Source organism: Anser anser (genome assembly GCF_964211835.1).
Source record: "Anser anser genome assembly, chromosome: Z".
NCBI classification, from domain to species: Eukaryota; Metazoa; Chordata; class Aves; order Anseriformes; family Anatidae; genus Anser; species Anser anser.
In genome coordinates, this window is record NC_139723.1 from 36235063 (window position 1) to 36258912 (window position 23850).

A 23850-nucleotide genomic window follows, 5' to 3' on the forward strand; every position below is an offset into this window, starting at 1 on the left:
GATGTGTGGAGAAAAGAGGGGTCAAAATGTTGAGGTCACTGGTGCACCCTTAACTCCTATCAAAAATTTGCACAGAATATTAGGCATACAATACATTTGGGTGCTGTGAAGAAGGTGCATATAGTTCTTGGAGAACCTCCAAACATGTCAGGATGCTTCTGGAACTGAGCAGCCAGCTCCCCTTTCTTCATTACTGAGACAATGAGAAAAGGGAGAGAGGTTTGGGATTTTTCTGGAGGATTAAGAGTTTTTTTGGGGGAGCGAGGTGGATTATTTTTGTTTCTTTTGTTGTTGTTGTTGTTGTTCTGTGTTGCAATTCCAGTCACCATTCTCGTAGATTGTCCCATTACTGTAAAATAATCTTTATGCTAACTATTACATTTTGTTAATTGTTTAAATTTGCAGATTGTGAGGGCTGTCTACTTCACATCTCCCTGTCAGTGGAGACAGCAGCTTAGGGAGTATTGTCAGTGTCCTTTTGTCCCGTGTCCTTTTGTGATAGGGAGTATTATCAGTGTCCTTTTTTTGTGTCCTTATTTTATTAGGACCAATCCACACAAACCATAGCAAAAACCTCCAAACTTTTCAAGTTCATTTATTCATTTTACCACTACTGAAATGCACTGGGGAAAAAAAAATGTTTGGCAACTTTCAATCTGTTTTCTGTTGGACCTATTTCATCTATCTGTGCTACATCTGTACTGTCACCATATGACTTAATCTTGGTAAGCATTGTTACAAAGCCTGTTTAATTGATTAATAATTGTCCATTTAGTTGCAAGTGCAAACATTAAGCCCATAAAGTTTTAACATGTTAAAATAACCACAATATTTATTCCTCTGTAACTTCTAGATAAAAGATAATGTGAGCAGTCTCACTTTTACTTTCTGTTCACTAAAGTACGCGTTATTTTTATCAGCTGGCAAATAACCTTTAGTAACAGCTTTATTAAAACTAAACACTTGCTTGTGATAGTTAGTTTGAAATATAAATACTTTGAGTGCCAGAATATCTTTTGGTTTCACAATATTTCCAATTAAACTAGTTCCTGTACAGCTTTCCAGGCCACAGTCACAAAGGTCTGCGATGCAATGAATAATGACAGCAGAAGTACTAAAATGAAAATATTGCATTGAAATAGAAAATCTATTGAATGCTAATTTACTGAGTTCTCAGTGAGATCGGGAATGAAGGTTTTTTTCTGTGCTCTTAATCTTTTCTGTGAAAAAAGGTGTCTCCACATATCTTTCTTTAAAAGCTTGTTTCAGCATAGACTCACTCAGTTCAAGAGTCATGCCCTCTATGTGCATGTTTGTATGCTCATCTCTTTCAGTTTATGCATACCATAAAGGATTTTATTTTCACCAGGATTTCAGAATTGCATATTGCAAATGCATTGGAACATTTTAAGACCAATGCTCATCCTCACTAACAGGCATCAAAAAATTCTTCTCTAACTGCATCTATTTATGTTACTAAAATTTGTTTGCTTTTAAAGTGTTTTGAATCTTTTTATCAATCAAGAAATACTTAACTGAGCAAATTCTGTTGAAAAAGAAAGCATTGCTGTACAAAGCTCATCCGAATTTGGTTTTACTGCTGTTTCTCAACCATGGTGTAACACTCTGGTATACTGTTCTCCTTTGAAGCTATATGCTACCCAAGTCTTTTGTATTGTATCACCTGCGTTTACAAGTTCAGTGCTGACACTTCTCTTGATTCTACTGTGAGCCCCGCTGTGTTTTGCTAACATCACAGCTTCTGGGATTGTTAGTGCTTGATTTAAAAAAAAAAAAAAAAAAAAAAAAAAAAAAAAAAAAAGAAACCTTTAAGCTCTCAGGGGTAATTTCAGGGGTGAAAAAGGAAAAAATAGGTAAGGGTATACCAGGTATGCACAAAACAACTCACAACTCATCCCTCAGGCCAATTTTCCAATTTCCTTTAAGCAATATTTTAGGAGTTGATTTTTTAAACAGGAATTTGTGGTGTTGAATTAAGAGTTGGATGACTGGTACTTATTTGAATTACCTGAAAAGTTTTCAAGTTTCCTCATCTAAATTAAACCCAGATTTGAAACATCAGATCATCTTCCAGCCAGTGGAAGCACGACAAAATACATCAAGTTACTATAACCCCTCCTTTCTAAGGAGCAACAGAATCTCTGAATAATGCCTTTTCCAAATGAACTTCTTGATAGAGTGGAATATATTCTGTTCGTGAACAGTTTAGCCTTATCCCCACAAATCAAATTATTTCCAAAAGATCCTGAAGGAGTAAAGTCTCTTTTCTGTCATCAATTCAACTCCTGACGAAGTAGAAAAACCATGACAATCTCAGTCACTTTAATTAATGTATGTCTCAAATGACATTTTCTCTATCTGTATGATTTGCTTATTAGGGCAAGAAAACCAGCATGGGTTTCACGAACACATCAACTAATTAGGCAACATTTTCTGAAATTTGCACACACTTTGCAGCCAGTAAAGGACAAACAATGGTCTGTGAGAAGGTATTACCATTCCTTAGGATGAGGAATCCTAAACAAATTCACTTATCACTGCAAGAAGTACAGAACGAGCCTTTGGAGCATGGGAGGAGTAGTTTCCCACGGTTTATTCAATTTGTTTAGTATACTGCTGCACATTTTTCTGTGAAAAAGTGTTCACTACAAATTTGGTAGGATGCTGACTTCCTACAGTAAACCTTCTGTAACCAGGGATATATCTTACTTTTAAGCCTTATCTGGAGCTACAGTGCTGAGGTTCTTGTCTCACAAGACTGAAGTAATGGAAATAACAGAGAGGAGCTATAATTTGTAGATAGTGGGATTGTGCTTTTTTCCACTTGTCTGAATTTTAAGAATACTAGTAGGTGATATTTTCAAGGTGAGATTATGTTTGATGAATTTTCTCAAAGTTTCTTTTTTTGTTAGTTCAATTGGTTTTAATAAAGGGGAAAATTGAAGGTGTGCAGAAAAAAAAAAAAAAAAGAGAGCAAGAGTGAGATCAGCATTTAACCAAGCACTTCTCTTTTTAACTGACGTGCAGAAAGCAAACTCCACAATCAGTGAAATTGTAAAGTAGGTATGTTTATTCAGCGCTGGGCAGCACGAGGAGTAGTCCCACCAAAGTCGTGCGCACCCCAACGCGGCACTTGCCTTGGTTGTATGTGGTGAAGAGTTACATATGCATGAAGTTTCTCGAGACGCCTATACATATGCATGACCTATCTCCGCTTTGTATTAAAATTAGTTCAGGGAGTCATTCTCATAGATTCCTCCTGTCCACGCTTGCGCAGTGTTTTCTGGTAGTGGTTGCCAGGGGTCGTGGAGATGAAGATTAGTGGATCTTCCTCGTCACTGCTGGTTGACCTCTTGTCTCAGCGCAGACTCGTAAGCTTCTCAGCTTCTGCTTAAACTGCAGATTCGGTTTCAGTTGGTTCTTGAAATGTGTTTCCTGTTTTCTGTCAGGAACTGTTAATCGTGAGGAATCCCAGAATTTCCTGCCTCAGTTTCTTTGCAGAATAAGTAGCGGAAGATATAGTACATGTCCCTTACCTGTCTTATTTACTAAAATTCTTTTGGCTTCCTTTCACATGCCCATTAGCCTATCTTATCTACTGAAATCCTTTTGGCTTCCTTTCATGTGCTCATTAGCCTATTTTATCCACTAAAATTCTTTCAGCCTCCTCTCATAACCTCTAAAGTAAATTTGCCTAAAGTCCCTAATACACCTCAGGCTGGAAAAATTTCTTTTACATCTCAGCCTGCACTAAGACCAAGACAGGGAAAGAAGTCTCCATAGAGAAAAATCATATAGGAAACTCTCCGCCACAAACAGGATTGTGAGTAAACAGACTTTCCATTCTTTTGAGTCTGGTAAACTGTACTCTCCCTGGTTTATTATCTTGGATCTGCTTTTGTATGTTTTACGAAGTGCCTGAATGAACTACTCAGGTTGAGCCAATTTGAAAGTTTTATCTTTCTAGAGTATCACATAGGAGTTATGAAGAGATAACTTCTTCATGTGAACTACTGGAGGGTTAAACCCCCTTCTGCCACAGCTTGAGACTCCACTTCAGCCCAGGAACTGTATATAACTCCCACCTGAAATCCTACACACAGGATTTAATGTCCTTGCAAACATTATGGAATAGGGTATTTTTGCAACATGGGATGTTATTAGCAAGTATTACAATCGTTAAACTTGATGGGATATGAGGGGAGAACAACACAGAAAGGTGCACAATATGGTTTATCTCATTTTCACTGGATTTGCTTGAATAATTCAGAAGCACTGCAATAGCAGTGGTATGAGGTTCCAGACTGAGTGATGACAACGTACAGTGAAAAAACTTTCACTATCCTTGATCTTTCTGAACTTTGTGCCTACCTCTCTTCCAAACCTAAACAACAAGTGGTCTTCAGAGCACTAACATTATTTCAGTTCTAGTTATGCATTAAAAATATATATATATATTCATTGTTTGAAGTATCTGTTTTTACTGCTACTATTATTGTTACTACTATGAGGTTAAAGAGATATAAACTGTTGGGGGAGAAATATTTTGTCTTCTGTTATGATTACCGTTTCTCCTAGATCTGATTTATTCGTATCATAAAGGTCTAATGCTTTAAGTTCAACTGGATGCAATTCATTATTTTAAAATTATAGTTGTAATTTCCAGCCTTTTTCTGCAAATCTAGGAAATACAACTTCATATTTCCTCAGCACTATTTTAACTGTGGACTTTATAATAAAGATTTACCTATTTTATTTTCAAACAGTCATCTTATTAATAAAAGAAGTAAATTGCATAAAGTTGTACTGATAAAGTCCATAAGGTGAACATTGTTATTAAATGACCTAATGTTCTTGATCAACAATTATGTTTCCATTTTAAAAAAGGGCTTGGACATTACGAATCTATTTATATGCTATGCCTCAGGCTTGTGGAAATATTAAATGATCCCCTTAATATATTACAAAAGCAACAGCGAACCTCAGTCAAATACGAGTGACCAAATATAAGTGTAACAATTTTAGGCCTACAGTCCTTAAACTCAGTGCAGTGACTTTTTTCTTTTTTTTTTTTTCTTCTTTTTTTTCTTTTTTCTTTTTTCTCTTTTTTTCTCCTTTTTTCTTTTTTTTTTCTTTTTTTCTTTTTTTCTTTTTTGTCTGACATAAGAAAATGAACAAATACTTCATCCCTCTTTAACGGTATCAAAAAAAGGTAAGTGATACCATTTAATCATGTGGCTGCACCTTCTGTTTCACTGCAAAGAAGTGCTCAGTAGGTAATTATGCACAAGGTTCAGATTTAATAATGGGAATGGGATAGCTTTAGTCACAAGCCCTAGGTTTCTGATCTATGCTGGGTAAAAACACCCTTAGCATCATCCTCAGAAAATATTTCTTTTTTGGTTTTGCTGGCAGTTTAGCAAGTTCTCAGGCATTTTACTGAGGAAAACATAGTTTTTGAAGCTGAAAAGTATAGTCTGACCAGGGAATGAGGTGCCAGATGCACTGTTCAGAATGATTCAGGGGGATTGTGTTCGGTGTATGTGGCAAGGATTTGATAGCAGGGGGGCTGCAGGGGTGGCTGCTGTGAGCAGAGCCCAGCAGCTGCCCCATGTCAGACCAGAGCCAGCTCCAGCTGCTCCAAAAGGGACCCACCGCTGGCCACAGCCAAGCCAGGGATTGACGTTGGTTGGGCCTCTGGGAGAGCATTTGGAAGGAAAAAAAAAATACTGCTGTTCAACAGCAGCTGGGAGAGAGGAGTGAGAAGTGAGAGAGCTATATCCCTGCAGCCCCCCAGGTGATTGCAGCAGGAGGGCAGGAGGTGCTCCAGGCAGGCAGCAGCAGTTCCCCTGCGGCCTGTGGAGAGGCCCCTGGTGGAGCAGGCTGTCCCCCTGCAGCCCATGGGTCCCACATGGAGCAGATCTCCACGCTGCAGCAGGTGACTGAGCACTGACACAGGTTGTCCAGAGAGGTGGTGAAGCCTCTCTCCTTAGAGATATTCAAAAACTGTTTGGATGTGGTCCTCGGTAACCTGCTATAGGTGGCCTGCTTGAGCAGAGGTTTGGGCCAGATGGTTTCCAGGGATCCCTTCCAACCTCAGCCATTCCATGTCCTCTGACTCTGGGAAAATGGCAACTCATTGCAGTCCCTGTGTTTCAAGAGAGAGTACCACTTGTGGGGAATGAAAAAAGTAAGTGAACTGGGGGAAGACCTTTTTCAGCACCAAAGATGGTATTTCTCACCAAAACAGTTTTGGACACACTGGACGTAAGGATATCCTTGATAATCCTTGGTTGATCATGGGGGCTGGGAGAAATGCCCTTAGACTAGAAGAAGGCAAATGATATTCCTATCTTCAAGAAGGACAGGAGGGACTGTCCAGGGAATCCAGGCTGGTCAGCCTCATGTCAATGCCTGGGAAGGCGGTGGAATAGCTACTCCTGGAAACCATTTCCAGGTAAATGATAGAGAAGAAAATTGTCAGGAGTAGTCAGCGTGACTTCACCACGGGGAAGTAGTGCTTTACCAACTTGATAAAACTCTGCAATGAAATGACTGGCCAGGTAGCTCTCGGGATAGCAGTGCACGTTGTCTTTCTATACTTCAGTAAGGCCTTTGATGCTGAGGCACAAGATCCTTATAGACGTGCTAGTGAGCAGACAGTGAGATGGAACAAATACTGTCTGAACCAGGATGAGAGAGTGGTAAGTGGTGCAAAGTCTGTTTTGAGGGCCAGTAACTAGTGGTCTATTCCAGGGGTCAAGAGGGGTCTGCTCTTATTAAATATCCTCATTGATGATGCGGATGATATGCCAGTGTGTACCCTCAGCAAATCTGCTGACAACACAAAACTGGGAGGAGTGGCAGATACATGAAAGGATCATGCTGCCATCCAGAGGGATATGGACAGGTTGGAGAAATGATCTCACAGATCTTCTTGAAATTCAACAAGTTCTTCATCTTTGGAGGAGCAACACCAGGCACTAGTACATGCTGGGGTTGACCCAGCTGCAAGGCTGCATAGAAGAGAAGGCTGTAGGGGGCCTGGTGCACACCAAGTGGAACAAGAGCCAGAAGTGTGCCCTTGCCACAAAGAAGGCTAATGGTAACCTGAGTTGTGTTAGGCAAGGTATTGCTAGCAGGTGGAGGGAGGTGATCCTTCCCCTCTCCTCAGCACTGCTGAGGCCACACCTGGAGTGCTGTGTCCACATCTGGGCTACCCAGTACAAGAGAGACATGAGCATAATGGGGAGAGGCGACAAAGCACAGGGCCACAAAGGTGGTGAAGGGACTGGAGCACCTCTCCCATGAGAAGAGGCTGAGGGAGCTTGGCCTGCTCATCGTGGAGAAGAGGATGCTCAGAGGGCAATCTCCTCAATGTGTATCAGCAGCTGCAGGGAGAGTGCAAAGAGGATGGAGCCACGCTCTTTTCAGTGGTGCCCAGGGCAAGAGGCAGCGAGTGCAAACTGGAACGTAGGAACTTCTGCTTGAACATCAGGGAGTGCTTCTATGCTGTGTGGGTGACTGAGCACTGATACAGGTTGCCCAGAGAGGTGGTGGAGCCTCCCTCCTTAGAGATATTCAACAACTGTTTGGATGTGGTCCTGGGTAACCTGCTATAGGTGGCCTGCTTGAGCAGAGGTTTGGGCCAGATGGTTTCCAGGGATCCCTTCCAACCTCAGCCATTCCATGTCCTCTGACTCTGGGAAAATGGCAACTCATTGCAGTCCCTGTGTTTCAAGAGAGAGTACCACTTGTGGGGAATGAAAAAAGTAAGTGAACTGGGGGAAGACCTTTTTCAGCACCAAAGATGGTATTTCTCACCAAAACAGTTTTGGACACACTGGACGTAAGATAAGCAGGCATTCAGTGGCACTCATGTAGTTCTGGGAATCTCAGCAACTGTGGGCTGTAAAACTGGTTTTCTTCCAGCGCTGTCCATACAATTTGTCAAAAACTCTCTTGAATTGTAATTTTTTAACAGGTTCCTGTCTTGGTGACTGAGTTGAGGCTCTCCACCAGAATACTTAAGTTAATGTGAGAACGTGGCTGTTTTTAGTGGTGCCCAGCACCAGGACAAGATACGAGGAGCACAAGGTGAAACACAAGAGATTCTGTCTGAAGAGGAATCGTTTCTTAACTGAGCATGCAACTGACATACTTTGCTTGGAGAGGCTGTGGTTATCTCCATCACTAGAGATTCAAAAGCAATGCTCCTCTCCCAGCACATCTACCCCATTGACCTTTAGAACCATAAGGCATACAAGAAAGCAGTAGAAAGGTAGAAGAAAGCAGCAGTGGTGGGGATAGCAACATCAAGACATTGGTAGCAATGCAGAGACTTTTCCTGCAGTTTTCTTGCCTTTATTCATTCAGTGTCTGATAATTAGATTCATACTACTGATGAGAGCCTACATGTACCCCTGGGGGGCTGGTGTTTGCCCCAGCAGCTGGCCCAGCCCTGGTTTGCCCACTCCTGGGTCACTGCCCCAGTGTCACCGGTGCAGTGTCCTCTTGGGGGGCAACAGAGAGTTGTGGGAGGCAGAGGCCCTCCTTCCGGGAGCTTGTCGTCCCCCCCTGTGTGAGCGGCCTCTGCCCTGTTGACCAGCAGAATGACCAGCCACATCATCCTCTGGCTCTTCCCGGGCCACTCCATCCCCAAGAATGGGAAAAGGGACAGAAGAGGGGTGGCTGAGACCCCCACGAGGAGCAGCAGTGGAATATCTAGGGAGCTCCTCTGTGTTGGCTCTGGAGGAGGACAGGGCAGGAGTGGAAAACTCTCCGAAGGACGCAGAAGGCCCAGGGGAAGTTTCAGGGCTGTCTTCCAGCTCCATGGCATCAGTGTCATTTAGGCTCAGCAGACAATGTGCCTCCCAACCACATTGACGTACAGTGAACTCAATGAGCTGGTGAACAAATGCTACTGTGTGGCTTCGCAGGTAGAACTGCAGCCATTGGACTAAAGCATCTTCTTGCAGCCCAAAGATGCCCAGGCTGGACATAATGATGTCCTCCACCACATCTTCTTCAAAATTCTCAACATCAAGAAGCCGCTGAAGTTCACGGTGCAGCCAGGGCAACAGGGACTGAAGCAAAGCTGGGTAGTCTCGGAAAAGTGATGCCCACAGAAGGGGGTGGATGCCACTCAGAGGAGCATTGGACGCCAGCCCCACAGTCAGTAGCCGGGATGTTACAGGGCGAGGGGGGCTGTGTGTGGCTGGGCCTCCAGGAGCTCTTCTTCTATGGTTGATAGTGACCAAGGCCTCCACAGATGGTCTGATGGTCAGTTCTTCAAAGTCGTTGTCCGCCTGCACTGAGTGCACAATGGAGGTCACTCTCCCCTTGCAAAGGGGGCACTTGGGCTTCCTCTCCGCCCAGCGCTGGATGCATTCAAAACAAAATTGGTGGAGACACGGCAGTACATAGCCAGCATTACTCCACATGTCTAGACAGATTGGGCAACGCTTATCCAACGCTGTGGCCATGCTCCCCCTGGGCTCTGAAGGGTTGGGCAGAGGTGGGATCACAAGCTGCTCCCTCCCACTGGTGCTGCAGCAGCTGGTGTCACGCTAGAAAGGGAGGAAAGGACAAGGTCATGGGCTGAGCTGGGGAGTGGTGGAAGAATTGTCCAGGTCCTTCTCAGGGAAGAAACCCTTACAGCTGACCAGGGGGATGTGTCCCCACAGCGCTCACCTCTGCTCTTCCAAGATCACTTCCCGGGTGCCCTGGCTGCCTGAACCAGGCAGGGCTGTGGGAGAAGCTCTGCTGGCTCTGGGGAAGGGCCCTGAGAGCTGCTCCAGCAACTCCCACAGTACAACGCAGCACAGACCAAGAGCACAACCAAGGCAACCTTCGCTCCTCACTCCAGACTTCACATAAAAGCTCAGCTGGGACACAGGCACAAGCTGACTGTGTGACACCTTGCCCAGATAAACAGCGATGACCACACAGTCACAATCCATCACTTGCAAACATCACTATCCACCAGTCAGGGACATCACAATTGGTTCTCACCCACAGCACTTGCCCTAGCAGTGTTCCAGCCTGCATCAGCACTTGCACCATTACACGTGTGTCTGGGGCATCCTACAAAATGCCCTTGTTCACTCCATCCCCCACATTGTTTGGCTTCTGATGAACTTTCAAGTTTCATGACAGTTGACGAGGCCTTGGCTGGCCATGTCTTCCCAGGGCCCAGTCAAGTCATTCTGGCAATGGTATACACCTCTTGCAAGGATTAGTCAGAAGGTTATTTAACTTCAACAGGTCTCACAAACCCAAGCTGCCCCACAAAAACAAATTCCCAAAAGTGATATATCCCTCAACGTATGAGAAAGAATTCACTTTTTATCCAACACCTGTCCACCAAAGTGTGCAATGAAATTAAAGAATCCAAGAAATGAATGAAAGAATTGTTCCTAGTTGACACCTCATGTTCACAATTGATGACTTAAATGCAGAGCCAATGGAAGAAAGCTCTGGCACTGCCAATAAAAGGACACTCATAGCATCAGTGTGCTCTCTTCACAGTCCCTGCTGGATGCTTACCTATAACATAATGCTAGAGAAATCACCACAGTTCCCTCAATGTACTCATCAGAACTCATCCTGATTCTGATGCTCTAGGCATCAAACCCACTCACAATGAAGGAAACACTCTGTCTTAGAATTAAATTTTTAAACAAAGATGTTTGAGGAACTTTTTCTGCTCCCTCAGCAGTCTTCTGCACCTTGAATGTAGAAACTGCTTGCCTGGACTGAACAGGTGGTACAAACATTTCTCTTATGTGTCAGTGGCACTTGGCCCAAACCCACTGACAGACACAATGTCAGTACATCAGTACAGCATTTTCTGATTACTTCAGAAACTGGACAAAGGGCACCAAGAACAGACAAGAAAACTCTAAATAGTAAATACTAACTTTAAAGGAAAATACATAGGAAATGCAATAAATTAAATGGCTGCAGAAAAGACAAAATGAAAAGTCATAGAGAAGTGAAATTAATATAAGTTAATTTAATTTGTTTACTATGGAGACATCTACACCTGAATTGTCTATTTTCCTCTACAGTTAATGGAGAGGTGGTGATAATCCCCCCAGGGGAAGAAAAAGCAGACAACACTGAAGAAGTGCAGGAGCAACACAGCCAGTAGGGAAAGCAGTATTACTTCTCTGCTTTTCTCTTTCCCTTCTAGATTCTGGGGCACTGCATAAAAAAGCAGAGAATTATATAAAAAAGAAGAAAAACATAATCCCAACAGATGTACAGACTGGGAGATAAGTGGCTGGAGAGCAGCTCAGCAGAAAGGGACGTGGGAGTGCTGGTGACAGCAGGCTCAGCATGAACCAGCAGTGTGCCCTGCCAGCCAAGAGGGAAAGCCACAATGTGGGGTTCATTAAACACAGCACAGCAAGACAGCCAAAAAGAGATGATTCTCCCACTGTATTTAGCATTGGTATAGCCTCACCTTGAGTACAGTGTGCAGTTCTGGGTTCCACAATATAAGAAAGGTGTCAAGGTACTTGAAAGCATCCAGAGGAGGGAAACAAAGCTGATAAAAGGGCTGGAAGGCACGTCCTGTGAGAAGTTGAGGACACTCCGGTTGTCCAGTCTGGAGAAGAGGAGGCCAAGAGGCAATCTCATGGCTATCTGCAACTCCCCGGGGAGGGGAGGGACAGAGGGAGGTGCTGGCCTCTGCTCCCTGGAAACTGACAACAGGGCTGGGAACAGGAGAAAGCTGCACCAGGGGAAGTTCAGACTGGAATTAGGAGAATTTTCTTTACCATGAAGGCAGGGAAAAAATGGAACAGGATTTCTAGCAAGGTGGTTGATGCCCCATGCCTGTCAGTGTTCAAGAGGCATTTATATAATGTCCTCACTACTGAGCTTTAACTTTTGGATAGCCCTGAAGTGCTCAGGCAGTTGGACAAGATCTTTGAAGGTCCTATCAAACTGAACTGTTTTATAAATTCCACTCTGGTAGCAATACAATCTCACCCTAGATGCTTTCCCTAGTAAGAAGTGTTCTCCTCCTCTGCTTGCAGAAACACAGCTTTTCAAGGTAATGATGGGCTACTGTGCAGACAAAAATGTAACAAAAAACATATTAATCTTGGCTGATCCTGGTGCTGTGCCTTATGATCCAAGTGTAATTTGTTGACTGATGATAGTATATAGGAGTGAGAAGGGCAGGAATAACTAATCTATTTCTTAGGGTACCCCTGGGAAAATTTTAGAATACTTCTTAGCAATGTCAAGATACCTCCAGCAGTGACATAGGATCAGTACCTCAGTGACTACAGACAGGATGAACCCAACACCATTCATTCTGCAAAAATCACAACACAAACACCAGGGGTGAAACTTAATTCATAGCAAAGTGTGACTTTTACCCAAAGTTAACAAAAATGCTATTTCTGACTGTTCTGAATCTCCACTGCTAAGTGCCAACACCGCTGGACATTCTCAAATTAACTTACATATTCTGGAAGAGAGCCTCAACTCAGTCACCAAGACAGGAACCTGTTAAAAAATTACAATTCAAGAGAGTTTTTGACAAATTGTATGGACAGCGCTGGAAGAAAACCAGTTTTACAGCCCACAGTTGCTGAGATTCCCAGAACTACATGAGTGCCACTGAATGCCTGCTTATCTTACGTCCAGTGTGTCCAAAACTGTTTTGGTGAGAAATACCATCTTTGGTGCTGAAAAAGGTCTTCCCCCAGTTCACTTACTTTTTTCATTCCCCACAAGTGGTACTCTCTCTTGAAACACAGGGACTGCAATGAGTTGCCATTTTCCCAGAGTCAGAGGACATGGAATGGCTGAGGTTGGAAGGGATCCCTGGAAACCATCTGGCCCAAACCTCTGCTCAAGCAGGCCACCTATAGCAGGTTACCCAGGACCACATCCAAACAGTTGTTGAATATCTCTAAGGAGGGAGGCTCCACCACCTCTCTGGGCAACCTGTATCAGTGCTCAGTCACCCACACAGCATAGAAGCACTCCCTGATGTTCAAGCAGAAGTTCCTACGTTCCAGTTTGCACTCGCTGCCTCTTGCCCTGGGCACCACTGAAAAGAGCGTGGCTCCATCCTCTTTGCACTCTCCCTGCAGCTGCTGATACACATTGAGGAGATTGCCCTCTGAGCATCCTCTTCTCCACGATGAGCAGGCCAAGCTCCCTCAGCCTCTTCTCATGGGAGAGGTGCTCCAGTCCCTTCACCACCTTTGTGGCCCTGTGCTTTGTCGCCTCTCCCCATTATGCTCATGTCTCTCTTGTACTGGGTAGCCCAGATGTGGACACAGCACTCCAGGTGTGGCCTCAGCAGTGCTGAGGAGAGGGGAAGGATCACCTCCCTCCACCTGCTAGCAATACCTTGCCTAACACAACTCAGGTTACCATTAGCCTTCTTTGTGGCAAGGGCACACTTCTGGCTCTTGTTCCACTTGGTGTGCACCAGGCCCCCTACAGCCTTCTCTTCTATGCAGCCTTGCAGCTGGGTCAACCCCAGCATGTACTAGTGCCTGGTGTTGCTCCTCCAAAGATGAAGAACTTGTTGAATTTCAAGAAGATCTGTGAGATCATTTCTCCAACCTGTCCATATCCCTCTGGATGGCAGCATGATCCTTTCATGTATCTGCCACTCCTCCCAGTTTTGTGTTGTCAGCAGATTTGCTGAGGGTACACACTGGCATATCATCCGCATCATCAATGAGGATATTTAATAAGAGCAGACCCCTCTTGACCCCTGGAATAGACCACTAGTTACTGGCCCTCAAAACAGACTTTGCACCACTTACCACTCTCTCATCCTGGTTCAGACAGTATTTGTTCCATCTCACTGTCTGCTCACTAGCACGTCTATAAGGATCTTGTGCCTCAGCATCAAAGGCCTTACTGAAGTATAGAAAGACAACGTGCACTGCTATCCCGAGAGCTACCTGGCCAGTCATTTCATTGCAGAGTTTTATCAAGTTGGTAAAGCACTACTTCCCCGTGGTGAAGTCACGCTGACTACTCCTGACAATTTTCTTCTCTATCATTTACCTGGAAATGGTTTCCAGGAGTAGCTATTCCACCGCCTTCCCAGGCATTGACATGAGGCTGACCAGCCTGGATTCCCTGGACAGTCCCTCCTGTCCTTCTTGAAGATAGGAATATCATTTGCCTTCTTCTAGTCTAAGGGCATTTCTCCCAGCCCCCATGATCAACCAAGGATTATCAAGGATATCCTCACGACATTTGCCAGATCCCTCAGCACTCATGAGTGCATCCCATCAGGGCCCACAGGCTTAAGATTGCCCAGATTGCCTGAGCTGACCCTCTTCCACCACATGTACCTCATCGTTGCTCAAGCCTTTCACCCTGGCCTCTGGGATTCCCAAAGGCTGGTCTTGTCAGTAAAGATGGCCTTGTCAGCCTGAAGCGGCCTTTCCTCTCCAGTCTGCAGAGGGGCAAAGAGGTTCTGCAACGGTACCTCAGGCTGCAGGTGAAGGCTCTTCCTCCTGCTGGTCCTTGTACTGCTGCAAGCTCCATACTTATCAGCCTCCCCCTCTTAAATGCCCCTCCCTCCGTTAAATGCCTCGCCCTGCCCTCCTGGGTGGGCCGCAATTAACCCATGTTGGGGTGGGTGCTGGGGTGTGGGAGGGCATGTGGTGATCTGTGTGGTGCAACAGGACCAAATCTGAAGAGTTTTGTGTCTGGGTTCTCCTCGTGACAGAATAACGCAACTGAAATTGGGGTGTTTTGTGCTTGGTCAGAGGGAGGGCAGGCTGGAAACTTTGTGTCTCTGGTGCTACCTCAGTAATTATCCAGCCTGATCTGTAAGGACATAGAGGGGGAAGATAACCCAGTCCTGGAGAACGTGCCTGTGACCAGGTGGTGAGGTACTCACGTCTGTGGGTGTGCAGGTGATCTGGTTCAGTGTGTATGGCTGAGCGGGGATGGCAAGGTAAGGAAGAGCAGGATGCACTCAGCACGCACGAGAACAAGCAGTGAACATAGTGAGGAAGACCACCAACAACCACCAGAGACCCTCAGAAGACCACCAATACATTCAGGGACATTTGCATGTTTTTAACAAGTTATGGGAAATGTTATGGATATGTTGATAATCTCCCGGGAATGTAAAGGATATGTGTGTGTTGGTTGTTTATAACCCCTGTAGCTTGGACAATTCAGCACGCACTATAGGTGGGGCGATCCCCTGTCCATCTGGCACCACAATTAAAGAATGCCTACTTTCTAAAACTCCGAACTGAGTTTTTTCGACCAACTTTTACAATATCAAGCCTAGAAAAGCTTGCTCAGAGAGCTGTCCGTGTGAGTTTTGAATGTCTTCAAGTATGGGCATTCTACATCTCCGGGTCACTCATCTCAGCATTTTAGGAGACTTTTTTGTAGTTTTCATTAGTTTTCATGCCTTTATTTTATTATCTGATCATTAGGTCTGGAATACTAAAGAAAGTGCCCCCCCCCCCCCCCCCCATCTCCTTGGTGACTGCAGAGTGCCCCAGCTGCTGGCATGGTCCTGCTATTGCCAGATCCCGGGGCACCCTCCTAGTGTCATCTATGAGCTTGCTTATGAGGGCACCTGCCAGCCCTCCTCTGCTGGGGGCACCAAAGCCCCCCACATGAGCGATGCATGCCCTGGGCGGGAGCGGTTGGGCCTTCTGCAGCCTCGCCACACTCCTCCTGCAGCTGCTCCCCCTCCCCCGAGATGGGAGGGAACAGGGGTGGGGGGAAAGTAGCTGGGACCCCTATGCAGGGCAGCTGTGGAGCTGCTGGGAAGCTCTTCTGCATTGGATCCAACGGGGATGCGAGGGGAGGACAGGTCAGGGGCAAGAGTTGTCCCTGCAGAGGCAGAGCTGGAGTCTGGGAGGCCCAGCAGACGTCAGGCCTCCCTGCTGCAGCGGTGCACAATGATGTCAACAAGCTTCTGCACAAATATCACTGTGTGCCATCTCAGAGACAGCCGCAGCAGCCAGATCAGGGCATTCTCATCCAAGCCAATGAGGCACAGACTGGACATGATGACACCCTCCGCTGCAGCTGCTTCCCAGCTTTCTTGCCCAAAGAACTGCCTCAGCTCCCCGCGCAGCCAGGGCAGCAGAGACTGGAGCAAAGCTGGGTAGTCTCGGAAGAGCGATGCCCAGGTGCTGGCCTGAACAGCACCCACAGAAGAGCTGGGCACAGATCCTGCAGTCAATGACCGAGATGCTGCAGGGAGGCAGGGGGGCTGCATGTGGCTGGGCCTCCAGGAGCTCTCCTTCTATGGCGGATGATGACGAAGGCCTCCACAGGTGGTCTGATGGTCAGTTCTTCAAAGTCATTGTCCGCCTGCACTGAGTGCACAATGGAGGTCACTCTCCCCTTGCAAAGGGGGCACTTGGGCTTCCTCTCCGCCCAGCGCTGGATGCATTCAAAACAAAATTGGTGGAGACACGGCAGTACATAGCCAGCATCACTCCACGTGTCTAGACAGATTGGGCAACGCTTATCCAGCGCTGTGGCCATGCTCCCCCTGGGCTCTGAAGGGTTGGGCAGAGGTGGGATCACAAGCTGCTCCCTCCTGCTGGCGCTGCAGCAGCTGGTGTCACACTAGAAAGGGAGGGGAGGACAAGGTCATGGGCTGAGCTGGGGAGTGGTGGAAGAATTGTCCAGGTCCCTCAAGGAAGAAATCCTTACAACTGACCAGGGGGATGTGTCCCCACAGCGCTCACCTCTGCTCTTCCAAGATCACTTCCCGGGTGCCCTGGCTGCCTGAACCAGGCAGGGCCGTGGGAGAAGCTCTGCTGGCTCTGGGGAAAGGCCCTGAGAGCTGCTCCAGCAACTCCCACAGCACAACGTTAGTACCAAGGCAACCCTTGCTCCTCACTGCAGACCTGCAAACCACGCTTAGCTGGAGTGCGGGCACAAGCTGGTACAGTGAGACTATGCACCTGCATATCAGCAGCGATGACCACACAGTCACAATCCATCACTTGCAAACATCACTGTCCGCCAGTCAGGGACATCACAGTGAACATCCTCATATGCAACACTTGCCGTAGCCTGCACCAGCACTTGCACCACTGCACACAACCATGCAAAGAGAGCTCCTGGAAGCCCAGCTGCACACAGCCCCCCTCACCCTTCAGCATCCCAGCCTTTGGCTGTGGGATCATTGCCCAGTGTTCCTCTGTGTGGCCTCCAACCCCACATCTGGGCATCACTCTTCCAAGACTACCCAGCTTTGCTCCATTCCCTGCTGCTTTGGCTGCACCACAAACTGCAGCTACATCTTGGGGCTGAGAATTCCCAAGCGGATGTGGTGGAAGACCTCATGATGTCCAGTCTGAGCACCTTCAGGCTGCAATAAAATGTCTTGATCAGGCTGCTGGGGCTCCTTCTGAAAAGTCACACAGCAATGTTTGTTCACCCACTTATTGACTTTGGGCACCAATGCATTCAAGAGGACTGCCATTTGCTGAGCCTAGAGGACTTCTGTGCTGCCATGGGACAGGAAGGCAGCCCTGCAGCTTCCCCTGGACCTGCTGTGTCCTTGGGAGAGTCTCCTACTCCTGCCCTGTTCCTCGCCACCAGCTCTGCCAGAGACAATGCAGAGGAGCTCCCCAGCACCTCCTCTACTGCTCCTCATGGGGGTCTCAGCCACCCCTCTTCTGTCCCTTTTCCCGTTCTTGGGGACGAAGTGCCCTGGAAAGAGCCAGAGGAGGCTGTGGCCAGTCCTATGGCCAGTCCCTACACTGCTGGACAGGGCAGAGACCACTCACACAGTGGTGGTGGTGGGGGAGGGGAAAGCCCCCAGAAGGAGGGCCTCTGCCTCCCACAACTCTCTGTTGCCCCCCAAGAGGACACTGCACCAGTGACACTAAGGCAGTGCCCTAGGAGCAGGCAGACCAGGGGCAGGCCAGCTGCTGGGGCAAGCACCAGCCCCCTAGGGGTACCTGTAGGCTCTCATCAGTAGTATGAATCTAATTATCAGGCACTGAATGAATAAAGGCAAGAAACGTACAGGAAAAGTCTCTGCATTGCTACCAATGTCTTGATGTTGCTATCCCCACCACTGCTGCTTTCTCCCCACTTTACTGCAGCTACGCCTACTGCTTCCTCATGTGTTGGATGATCCCTAAGGTTATCTCCAGGTCCAGTGCTGAGGAGAGGAGAAGGATCATCTCCTCCCACTGGCTGGCAATATTTTGCCTAATGCAGCCCATTATCCTTCTTTGTGGCAAGGGCACACTGCTGCCTCATGTCACTCTTGGTGTCCACCAGGACCCCTACATCCTTCTCTTCTGTGCTGCCTTCCAGCTGGGTTGCCCCCAGCATGTGCTGGCCCCTGCCATGCGTTGTTTCCTTCCCAGATGCAGGACTTTGCAATTCCCCTTGTTGAATTTCATGAGGCATCCAGTAGGGATTGCAAAGAGATAACACGGGATGAAGATCTTACTGCTTTTTTGACGATCATGCCAAAGTTTTCCTTCCATTTAGTCTCTACTTCAGTCTCCAAATATGAACAGAAAGTTTCATGAAGTAAAATATCTTTAATTCAAGGTCTATTGCAAGGTCCAGCATCTACTTGTGTCTGCCCAGGTGCAGGACTTCACATCTCTTGTTTGCCCTTCTCCTCTAACAGGAACTTCATGTGGTTCCTGTCAGCCCATCTCACCAGCCTGTCAAGATCCCTCTGGATGGCAGCACAACCCTTTAGAATATCTGCCACACACCCCCTGTTTTGTGTTATCTGCAAAATATGTAATTGATACCTCTGCAGCTCACCCAAACTTTCCATCCTTCAGCTACTGCACAGCACTTCCTCTACACCATACCTCCTCATGGCTTTAAATTAAGCTATCAAAAGCACGCACTTTTCAGAAAGCATGTTTTTCTTCTGCTCATGGTTAATGCCACAAAAAGCAACGTACACATACTTGGGGTCTTCTGCTTGTTATTAATTACTATACTGATTTAGAATGATGATAGCCCTCTACAAGGGTGTCACTTTTCCCCACTTCAAGCTTTGAGATTACATTTTGTCCTTCAGCAGAAACCCTTACAGAACAGTGCACGGCAGGGAAGCAAACTCTTGCAACTTGCACTGAACAGGTACTGTGTTAAAGAAGCAGCACATAGAATCACAGAATCACAGAATCATAGAATATCCCGAGTTGGAAGGGACCCATAAGGATCACCAAGTCCAACTCCTGGCACTGCACAGGTCTGCCCAAACATTTAGACCATGTGACTAAGTGCACAGTCCAATCTCTTCTTACATTCAGACAGGCTTGGTGCAGTGACTACTTCACTGGGGAGCCTGTTCCAGTGTGCAACCACCCTTTCAGTGAGGAACCTCTTCCTGATGTCTAGCCTAAACTTCCCCTGCCTCAGCTTAACACCATTCCTGTGGGTCCTGTCACTGGTGATAACGGAGAATAGGTCACCTGCCTCTCCACTCCCCCTCGTGAGGAAGTTGTAGACTGCGATGAGGTCCCCCCTCAGCCTCCTCCAGGCTGAACAGGCCAAGTGACCTCAGCTGCTACTCATATGTCTTCCCCTCTAGGCCCTTCATCATCTTCGTCACCCTCTTCTGGACACTCTCCAACAGTTTAATATCCTTCTTGTACTGTGGTGCCCAGAACTGCACACAGCACTCGAGGTGAGGCCGCACCAGGGCAGAGCAGAGCGGGACAATCACCTCCCTCGACCGACTAGCAATGCTGTGCTTGATGCACCCCAGGGTACGGTTGGCCCTCCTGGCTGCCAGGGCACACTGCTGGCTCATATCCAACTTGCTGTCAACCACAACCCCCAGATCCCTCTCTGCGGGGCTGCTCTCCAGCGTCTCGTCGCCCAGTCTGTACGTATAGCCAGGGTTGCCCCATCCCAGGTGCAGGACCCAGCACTTGCTTTTGTTAAACTTCTTGTGGTTGGTGACCACCCAGCTCTCCAATCTGTCCAGATCTCTCTGCAAGGCCTTTCCACCCTCATCCGAGTCCACAACTCCTCCAAGTTTGGTGTCGTCAGCAAATTTGCTCAAAACACCTTCTAGTCCTACGTCTAAATCATTTATAAAAACACTGAAGAGGACTGGCCCTAAAATGGAGCCTTGAGGGACCCCACTAGTGACCATCCGCCAGCCTGATGTGGCCCCATTTACCACAACCCTTTGAGCCCTGCCCACCAGCGAATTGCTCACCCATCGTACGATGTTTTTGTTTAGCTGTATGCTGGACATTTTGTCCAGTAGGATCCCATGGGAAACTGTGTCAAAAGCTTTGCTGAAATCCAAAAATATCACATCAGCTGGTTTCCCTTCGTCGACTAGATGGGTGATCTTATCATAAAAAGAAATCAAATTTGTTAGGCAGGACCTACCCCTCATGAACCCATATTGGCTGGGACCAATGACTGCATTGTCCCCCAGGTGCGCTTCAATAACTTCAAGGATCATCCTCTCCATAATTTTACCAGGCACTGACGTGAGACTGACAGGCCTGTAATTGCTAGGGTCTTCTTTCTTACCCTTCTTGAAAATTGGCACAACATTTGCCAGCTTCCACTCAACTGGGACCTCTCCAGATTCCCAAGATCATTGAAAAATAATTGAGAGAGGTCCCACGATGATGTCAGCCAGCTCTCTAAGCACCCTGGGATGAATCTCATCCGGACCCATGGACTTGTATGGATCCAGGTGGAGCAGCAGATCCCACACACTTTCAGGGTCGGTTGGGAGTCTGTCATTCCCACCGTCATGGTCCTCCACCTCAGGGCACCAGGGGTCCTGAAGCCCATCATCAGCGTTGAAGACAGAGGCAAAGAAGGCATTAAACGTCTCTGCTTTGCCTGTGTCCTTGTCTGTGAGGTGACCCTCCCCATCTAGTAGCGGACCTATGTTTTCTTTGGTTCTCCTTTTTCTGTTCACATATCTAAAAAAAAATTTGTTACTGTCTCCCACAGACATGGCCAGCTTCAACTCTAGTTGGCCTTTGGCCATACAAACTTTCTCCCTACAAACACGAACAGCATCCCTGTATTCCTTCCTCGTCACCTGACCCTCCTTCCAGCAGCCGTACACTTTCTTTTCTCGCCTAAGCTCCAGTAGAAGATCCCTGGTCAGCCAGGCTGGCCTTCTGCCCTGCTTGCCTGACTTCCGATATTTTGGAATCACCTGATCTTGTGTGCTTTTAGGAGGCAGGGCTTAAAGATTGACCAGCACTGATGGACGCCAATGCCTTCAAAAGCAGTTTCCCAGGGGACCTTGCTGACTAGTTCCCTGAGCAGCCTGAAGTCTGCTTTCCCCATATCCAGGGCTGAAGTTTTGGTGGCAGTTTTCCTTCTGTCACCATAAATTCTAAACTCAACCACTTCATGGTCACTATGACCGAGACGGCTGCCAATTGTCACGTCTCCCACAAGACCCTCTCTGTTCTCCAGCAACAGGTCTAGGAGGGCACCTTTCCTTGTTGGCTCCCTTAGCACCTGCACCAAGAAGTTATCATCTAGGTGCTTTATGAACCTCCTGGACATGCTTGTGTCAGCCGTGTGGTAATGCCAGTTGACATCTGGCAAGTTGAAATCCCCCATAAGGACAAGGGGAGTTGATCTCGAAGCATCTCTTAGTTCTGCAAAGAATAATTCATCGGCGTTGTCGTCCTGGCCAGGTGGTCTGTAACAGTCTCCCACAACGACATCCCCTTTATTTGTTCATCCCTTAATCCTTACCCAGAGGCTCTCAACTTTGCCATCGCCAACTTGAAGTCCCACACAGTCCAGCCCATGCTTCACATACATCACCACCCCGCCACCTCGCCTACCCTGCCTGTCCCTCTTGAAGAGCCTGTAACCATCTATTGCAACACACCAGCCACAGGACTCATCCCACAAGGTTTCGCTTATGCCGATGATGTCGTAGCTGCAGGACTGGGCCAAAACTTCTAGCTCATCCATTTTATTCCTCATACTGCGTGTGTTTGTGTAGAAGCACTTCAAATGCGCCTCCCTACACATAGCACCTTGTGTAGCCGACCGAAGGGCCTCACTAGCCCACGGTTCCTCTGATTCTAGTGCACCATCCCTTAGCTCATCACCAGCATGCCTGGTTTTATGCCCTTCCCCCTTCGACTCTAGTTTAAAGCCCTATTATCTTCTTTCTCCAGAGAAGCCACAGCACTACTTCTACCATTGGACCTTGCATTCAGATTCGTACACCCACATGAAGCATCCACTGGTTTTGCTGGGGCCTTCTGAACAAGCAGTGTCTGTCCCTGCTGAGGTCCTCTGAGATGCCGGTGACCTGCCCAGCTCAGGCTTCAGGGTCACAGCCTCAACTTGGACAGAGGGTGTAGAAGGCTAGTGCTTCGCATTCAGCTCTGCAGAATAAACTTTCTGTGGATCTAGGAACAGACTTTCTGCACTGCTAGATGCCACAGATGTGTTGAATGGCAGGGGTCAAAGAGTGTAGTGAACACCTTGTTGGTGGACGGTCACTAACATTGTCACTAGGACACGCAGGAACAGCACGGCATTTTTATCAATGGTCTAGAGCAGGAGTACAATGCATCTGCAGCAAGTTTGCTGAGGGTTGTAAAACACTGGAACAGGCTTTCTAGCAAGGTGGTTGATGCCCCATGCCTGTCAGTGTTTAAGAGGCATTTGGGTAATACCCTCAATAACATGCTTTAACTTTTGGTTAGCCCTGAAGCAGCCAGGCAGTTGGACGTGATGTTCTCTGAAGGTCCCTTGTAACTGAATCTATTATAATCTAAAGCATTTTAAATAGCTACTTTTAAGACATAAGTACTTCTTCCTCCCACTCATACATATGAGAAGAAACAAAAGGCCATACTAGAGCAGGCTGACTTTTCATCAAAATAGTGAAGAGTAGCTGGCTTTGAAAGTGGTTAAGCACAGGACAGATAAAGTAAATCTTCCCAGTTATCCTTGTCATAGTGTGTGATTATGCTCAGATTCAGTCCTCAAATACATGCCAAGCCAAAGGTATCTTTGAATTGATATAGCTTTTTGACTGATTTTATATTTTTAATCCCTTTTGAAGTGATGTAAATCCTCTGTCATTGACAGCACGCTCTGACAAAGACTGAGTGTAGCTATGGATTACCATCACCTCCGTTTTGTTGTTTTGAACCTGACACATGCTAGCCCCATGTTCCTTCTGTAAGGCAGGACAGTGAACAAATATCCTCAAGCCATCTTTTCCATTCCAATCACTGTTCTACAGGCTTCTGTGAACTGTAGTTCCATGGTCATCTTTGATTTAACTTTCCTAAATGCTTTAGAGTTTCTCGAGTTTTACTATAGTTTTTCTTGGTCTTCTGTATTTTGAGAAGAAAAAAAGCAGCACACGTGTAAACTGTATATGCATCATGGATTTATACAGTGTGAAAATTATGCTTTCTGTGCTGCTTTCTCCTCCTAGTACTTTCTAACATTTCATTTGCTTTTGAATCCCATGTGAGCACTGTCATGTACATGTCAATATACTATTATAATGATCATCTTAGTGTCCACTGCTCTGTATGTAGAGTTGCGTGTGTGTCTTTTGGCACAGGCATCCCACTCCATTTATCTACACTGGTTTCTCAACGCACTTGTATACCATATATGTAAAATTTTATTTGACCAACCGTTAATTTCTCCTTTTCCTTTTTTTTTCCTTCTTCTCTCGTGACTAGAGGGCCCGTAACTTTTGTTTTTACTGATTTTGCACTGCTCGTCCTGTTTTTCTTAGCTATCCTCCTTATTTTGGAACAATGGGACCTTCTCCTTATCTTCTTAGATACTCCCTACCGCTATACTACTGTCATG

The 23850-nt window shown here is 46.6% G+C and overlaps 1 protein-coding gene across 1 annotated transcript; it reads right to left on the reverse strand.

The window, feature by feature from the left end:
* Positions 1-1794: 1794 nt before the first annotated feature.
* LOC310889203 (E3 ubiquitin-protein ligase Topors-like) lies at positions 1795-14566 on the reverse strand. The gene is made up of 2 exons (XM_083816331.1): positions 14504-14566; positions 1795-9590 (listed from the first exon to the last, which is right to left on the reverse strand). Exon 2 carries the CDS (start codon positions 9504-9506, stop codon positions 8517-8519), a length of 990 nt encoding a protein of 329 aa, XP_083672457.1. The 5' UTR covers positions 9507-9590; positions 14504-14566; the 3' UTR covers positions 1795-8516.
* Between the last annotated feature and the right edge of the window lie 9284 nt (positions 14567-23850).